This window comes from Myripristis murdjan, chromosome 17, assembly GCF_902150065.1.
Source record: "Myripristis murdjan chromosome 17, fMyrMur1.1, whole genome shotgun sequence".
NCBI classification, from domain to species: Eukaryota; Metazoa; Chordata; class Actinopteri; order Holocentriformes; family Holocentridae; genus Myripristis; species Myripristis murdjan.
This window is the reverse complement of record NC_043996.1, coordinates 20862939-20869487: the sequence shown is the minus strand read 5'-3', so window position 1 is coordinate 20869487 and position 6549 is coordinate 20862939. Positions and strand designations below refer to the sequence as shown.

General features: G+C 43.6%; 1 protein-coding gene across 1 annotated transcript; it reads right to left on the bottom strand.

The window, feature by feature from the left end:
* Positions 1-2024: 2024 nt before the first annotated feature.
* Positions 2025-6549, bottom strand: LOC115375255 (insulin-like growth factor-binding protein 3). The gene is made up of 4 exons (XM_030074665.1): positions 6121-6549; positions 4828-5078; positions 3923-4042; positions 2025-2150 (listed from the first exon to the last, which is right to left on the bottom strand). Exons 1-4 carry the CDS (start codon positions 6491-6493, stop codon positions 2025-2027), a joined length of 870 nt encoding a protein of 289 aa, XP_029930525.1. The 5' UTR covers positions 6494-6549.

Genomic DNA, 6549 nt, shown 5'->3' with positions numbered 1-6549 from the left:
TCATATTTAACAGAAAACTGAGGTAAATGTAAATGCAATCACACATGCAACCACCATGTGTAATGACTTCCCTTTACAAACACACGCATGCACACACTCATTCACATAAACACACAACGTAAGATATTATTTCAGAGAGAAAATTTGCTCTCAATCTATTTACATGATGTATGCATGAAGATTTATTTATTCTAAACTTGTATATGCTCACTAGCGTCAACCATTTGTAATTTTTAGAATTTTTATATGTTTGCTTATTTTTTGTAATTGTAAATAGGGCAACACTGTATACATTTGTGTTTGACTAAATAACTCCATTGCGCAAGACCACAGGTCCACAGCTCTGCCAAGTCCATTTCAGAGTCTGCAGGATCAGTTTTTTTTTTCTTCTTCATTCAAAACTGGAGCCATGCAGTGCACAAAACAACACAGCCGCTCATTCATTCAACATGTTGACATTGTCAGACTGTATCTCCACTGACGTTTCCTCAATGGATATTGGGGGAAATGCTTAAAGTGCTGCACGTATGTGTCTGGTGGCCGAGCAAAATCATATCAACACATCATTTGTCTACCTCTAACTGATCTCTGCAGGTTTGAGCAGAGGATCGCTGGGGCACCTCTCCAGCTTGCCTCAGCTACATCTTCCTCACATTAGGCCTTTTTAATGTGTTTAGAGGGGCTTTTGAGGTCTTTTTTGGTCTTCTCTACCACATATTTATTATGATTCAGTGTTGTGTGTTCATGGTTTTGTTTATTGTTGTACAGTGGGCCTACTTGTTTGTGACTGCTCTTGTCAAGAATGCTGCTATTCCTTTATTGGTTTTGTTGAAACAAAGTACATACTGCTCTAATTCTGTGGATGTGCTTTCAATAAAAAACCTTATAACCTCATGATGGGATCATGGTTAATTGTGTCTCTCCACCACCAGTAAGCTCTCACACACACACACGCACACACAATGAGAGAAAATGAATAGTTAGACCAGTTTATACTGCCTTTATTAATTAAAAAATAGACTTCTGAGGGTTGCATTGTAAACGCAAACAGCATATTTACCTACACAAAGGTAAGTGTTGAAAATTATCACTGAAAACACCATAACCACTACAAAGGTACACAGAGATCAAAGATAAGGGTTTGTGGCCTTTATCCCAATAATCCAGCTTATGCAAACTGACTGAAACTAAAAAACAATGACCACAGTATTGATTAAAGGCAACGTCCCTCTCTCTCTCTCTCTCTCTCTCTCTCTCTCTCTCTCTCTCTTCAGATCCAGCATAACAAGTTTATATGCACTGTAGCGTATAAGCTGCATAGAGTCGTGTCCTGAGAAAGTTCCTGTGGAGCAGGAAGTGACTATAGAAAAATGGTTGCTTTATCAACCCATTTGTGTAGAATAGGCAAATAGGAAGGCAAAGCACAATACCATAGGGCCTGAACAGCCTTCTTATACTCACTCTGGAAGACATATTTATACATTTTATGTCTGTCTTACTAAAACTCATGACCACACACGCAAATATACATTTTTTTTTATGACAAATGCATTCAGAATCACAAGCATACAAATACGATTACATGTCACAAGCATGCACACATGAGAAGTGCCACTTAATTGTGCGTAAATGTAGAACCCTCTCATCAAATGTCTGTGACAAGTATAAAAGTCTCTGTACTCAAGTGTATAGTAATGAGGGTAGGGCCGCTGAGTTAAACTCATTAAGTATATCCTCTTCATAGAGGCTGGCCAGCTTGGTCAGACATATAAAGCGTATGAAGAAATCCATCCAAGAAGGAGAATGTGTCTGGGACAAGGAGGCTTTTTTTCCTCTTGGTAATCTCCCTCCGTTCCCCTTGCCCTGCCTCAGAAAAGGTCCCAAGGGCAACAGATAGAAATAGCAGACATCCATATATCGGTAGAGCCATCTCTTGACCTCTCTCCCAAAATCCTCAATGTCTCCATTTGTTTACAATTCCTCTTGCTCACTCCCACCCTCCCTCCCTCCATCCTGCTCTGGTCCTATTGGCTCTCGGAGTTGTAGTACTGGGCGTCTCCTCGCTCCTTCCCATCAAAACCTGGCAAGGGCTGCCCATATTTGTCCACACACCAGCAGAACCCTCGCTTTCTGCCTTTGGATGGACGGCACTGTAAAGGAAAGTGGGGACAAGGTGAAGAGAGACTAGAGAGAGAGAAAATTCAGCTAAATGTGTGAATCCAGCTGAATATATCTGCATCACAGGCAACAGCCTACTTTACTCAATGAAGCAGAACCTTAATAGTTAGGAGGCATTAATGGTCAGATTGTGCTGAGTCGACGCAGCCTTGGCTATCCAACACACTGTGGTATTTTGAGCTGCTTTTATGGTCTACCTCCTGTTACACACACATATAGAGACCTTAAAGGTAAACAGAAACCTGGTAAAATATTTGCTTAGTCCCATTTGTGAACAACTGAGAACCAAGATCTATTTTCAGAAGCTGGTGGCCAGTACGAATCATCTGTTGCTGATTATACCCCACAGCTCCAAATTATGGGTACTACAAATGACTTACAGAGTCTGTGGAGCTACCCAAGGGCTGTTATTTTACTGCCAATTTTGCTAAAGGTCAACCTCCACTCTAGTAAAACATGCAGCCATTCATCTGAAGGGCAAAAGCAAATGTGCTGCTTCTCCACAGAGGAATCAGGGTTGATCAGGATGGAAGTCCCCACTATTTAGTCCAACATCGCTGGGAATTTGACTGAGACACTGATCTAAGCAGAAGCAGGATTCTCTTGTCATTAGATCACTGTGGCATAGATGTCATGGGATTTAATCTGACAATCTTGGCATTACATTTTCAAAATTGGTAGATATTAAGAACACAGGGGTTTAGATTGCAGCTGCAATGCAGAAACATCACAACTTGAAGAGTAGAGAAAAAAAAATAGCACAGTAATTACATTTAAAATCGATTTAAATAGAACGTCCTCAGAAAAATGAATCACCTTGCCATTTCCACCCTGAACTCTGTACTGGGCACTTTATACTCCACATAGACATTTACTGTTAATAAGAAATGTTTTCACTCAAAATCATGCAAACCTCCAAAGTAAACTGACATGAAATGTCTGCCACTCCCTCAGCGCCTGAGGGCTCTGCTCGGTACACTAGGTCCATTCTACATAAACAAAGACAATGAGCCTGGCGTTGAGACGCTGGTTATGAGATGATTGCAGGTCAAGGAGAACACTTCCATTAGGCAGGAGAGACTGCTATGTAATAAGAAAAGCTGCCTCGGTGATGCAGTGGCGCGGGAGCCCTAAGTGCCTCCATATGAATGCGTCAGAACCACTCATTTATTACAAACCGATCGTGGGTGGACCATGCGAGCGTGGGGACGGCTGCAGCTCTATTTCTGTGCCTGCTTCTCAAAAGTCCGGCAATTATGGGGCGAATGCGTCGGTGCCGGCGGCCACCTTGACGTCTGTCTCCCTGGGAGGGTTCCCGTTAAACGGCCATCGTCCCAGCCGTCAACCCCACTGGGGTTTGGCCCCTGTGGTTGCTGTCTCCAGAGCCAGCGGCTAGGGTCTACCTCACTGGTGTGGTGGTGCAATGATGAGGCTCTAATAACTACCAATGGAGTACAGGAGGACAGCTACAAATCTGTAATTGGGCCGCTGGAGATCTAAATCTACACTGTTTGAGTCACTATGCTTCTACATTGAATCTTCATTAGTGCAGACTGTAAAAATTGAGGGCATCCAAAATGAATGGTGTCTTGATGTTTTTCATAATTGTAAACAAGCTGCATGTTTTTACTAGATTGTTGCCATTATGTGTAACCTCCTCCTTTTTTCTGGATTACATCAAGCAGCCTGTATCAAGTGGCAGTCCCCTGCAAGTGCAATGCATTTTATGCTTCTTTTTTTTTACCTGCTTTTTCTTATAGAAGCCCTTCTTGTCGCAGTTGGGTATGCGGAAACCTCTGGGGTTGAGAATGTCTGTGATCTTGAGGTTGCTGAGAATGCTCTCCATCTCTCTCCGACAGGGACCCTGTGAGGGAAAACACATAAACATTTATGTTTTCCAGCACTAGAGCATCTCCAGCTCCGACCTCACAGCTCCAGAAATAGAAACAGTCCTATGCCATTAATACAAACCTATGAATTTAGCAGAGTACAGTAATTCAACATGAATCCTGAGGTCATAAACAATGATGCAAACTAAGCTGACTCAAGCTGCACCACACTGCTCCTCTGTAATACCTAAACAATGGTGGCTGCAATATGAAAGAGGAGATGAATGAGAAATGAATTCATCTGACCAACTTGTAGAGGATTATGAGTTTGCTAAAGCTGCTTAGGACTCTTAACACTTCACACAAAAAGATGGGGGATAAAGTGCATTCAAAGAGCTCCAAGAGAGAGCCAAAAGGCTTGTCCTCAAGTCCAAGTACTCCAGTCACTAATCAAAGCGGTCAGTCAAAGCCCATTACTAGTGTGCACTCACTTCTCTGGCCAAAGGGAAGATCAAAATAGCAGTAGGGCTTCCCAACAGGCACTCACATAAGCCAATCCATCATTCGCTGGCTCTCAGTATACCCGGCACGCGGACGCCTTGTGGCCAAACAAACGCCTGACCCAGGTCAGCCGCAGGGCCACCATACCCACTCGCTGCCATGCCATTCTACTGCTCACGATGTCTGCCAACCATCAGCACCGCTACCCCAAACATTTCATCACCCGCAGGGAGAGAAAAACACCAAAACACAGAGGGAGAGGAGAAAAACATTCCCCGGTATGCTCTGAAGGGAGAAAAATATTGGTTGTGGTACTTACATACTCAGGCTCCTGTTTGGTCTCCAGAGAGAAGTTCTGCGGGTCTGTGATGAGTGGTCCTGGGAGCTCCTCCATTTTGAAGCTCTTGGCTCTTTTCTGTTGCTCCCGTCTCAGGACATCCGCCTTGGCAGAGTGGAAGAAGGAATGAAGTGGTAGTCTCAGGGGGCCGGTGGGTCTTCTGGTGCTGTACGAGGGTTGAAGATCTGGGCTGGTGGAATTTCGCTCCTCTTCCTGATTCTCAACATTCTCCACTAAAATTCAAGGACACAATTTGTTTAGTCAAAACACAGTGGATTAATGGCATGTTCCATTGAGTGAGTCTATTTTTCCTGCTGATTCAAAGATATCAGTATCATTGCGCATGAACCTAGAGGTTTGTTTGAGCGCCACCTATGAAGATTGCATAATTCTTCAGCCATATGAAGGGGAAATCACACCAAGCACTACATCCGGCATCAGAAGCTGAACAAAAACAGATGATTATCACCTACAACATTTGATCCAAAATGTGTTTTAACCCTAAATCTTGAAATCCTGTGGTTGTGGTTCTTTTCCTCTAAGAGCACAAGCTAAAGAGTTAAACACCATCGAAAAACTAGATTCAGTGTCCTACTAACCTAAAAATGAACATTTAGGGACTTTCCAAATAAACTGTCCAGGGAGGATAAGGGCTGTGCCCTGCGTGTAGAGAAATGTATAACATCTCACCCCCACCCACTTTCACACAACCCAAGTCTCACTTGGCTCAGGGTTTGGCTTGAAAATCCCTTAACATGTCTTACCTTGCTTATCTACATCTCCTGCATCACTCCTCTGCAATGGGTGAAATCAATACGTGTTTTAAGCTTTCACGTGGATGTATACTGTCGGTGTATTTCGTGAAGAAAAAAATCATGCCATGTTTACATCCTATAATCCCAGTGGAGCTATGCACTGACAGCACAAAATGTTAGGGACATCTTGATGATGAGTTGCAGCCCCTTTTGCAGAAACCACATCTGAAGTGTCTCAAAGCTTAAAACCCCTCTCTAACCAGTTTGTCTTCTCTTTATCTCTTTATCCCTACTTTCTCATTGGTATAGATATAGGCCTAATATCTTTCACTTGGCTTCACCTCCTCAGCGCACTTTGTAAAATAAGTTCAGTAGCTACACTTATTTTTTAATATTTTGCACATTTAGTTTACTTGCTTGACCGCTTTAAAGGTTACAATCATTACCCACCAATCACAAGAAACTGATACTTATCCAAAATGCACATAGGGATTCAAGGTGCATGCACAACAAAATTTACCAGGTAGTTCATTGACTGGAGGTGTGGGTCCGGTGGTTTGTCTTTTGTTGGTAGCATTAGCGCAGATTCCACGTCCCTCCAACAGAGCCTGCAGAGGTTTAGTTTCACCGGGCTGATGCTGACAAGTCAGCCCGGAGCCACATCTCCCCGTGTACACTCCGCACGGCTGGCCAAAACTGAGCGCGCAAGTCATGCAGCAGCCGCAGCCCGGTTCGCGGACTCTCTCGGCGCAGTCCTTGGGTAAGGGTTTGCACAAAAGCCGCGCTCCAACATCACATGGTTCGCATCTTATAACCGGTCCGACCGCACCTGATCTCCGCGTAAAGGATGCCAGAACAAAAGTCACACAAAGTGTGCGAAAACAGGTATCCATTGTGGCATCTGAGAGCTTATGGTTTCTGAGTTGAGTAACTGTCCCACTCTGGTGAC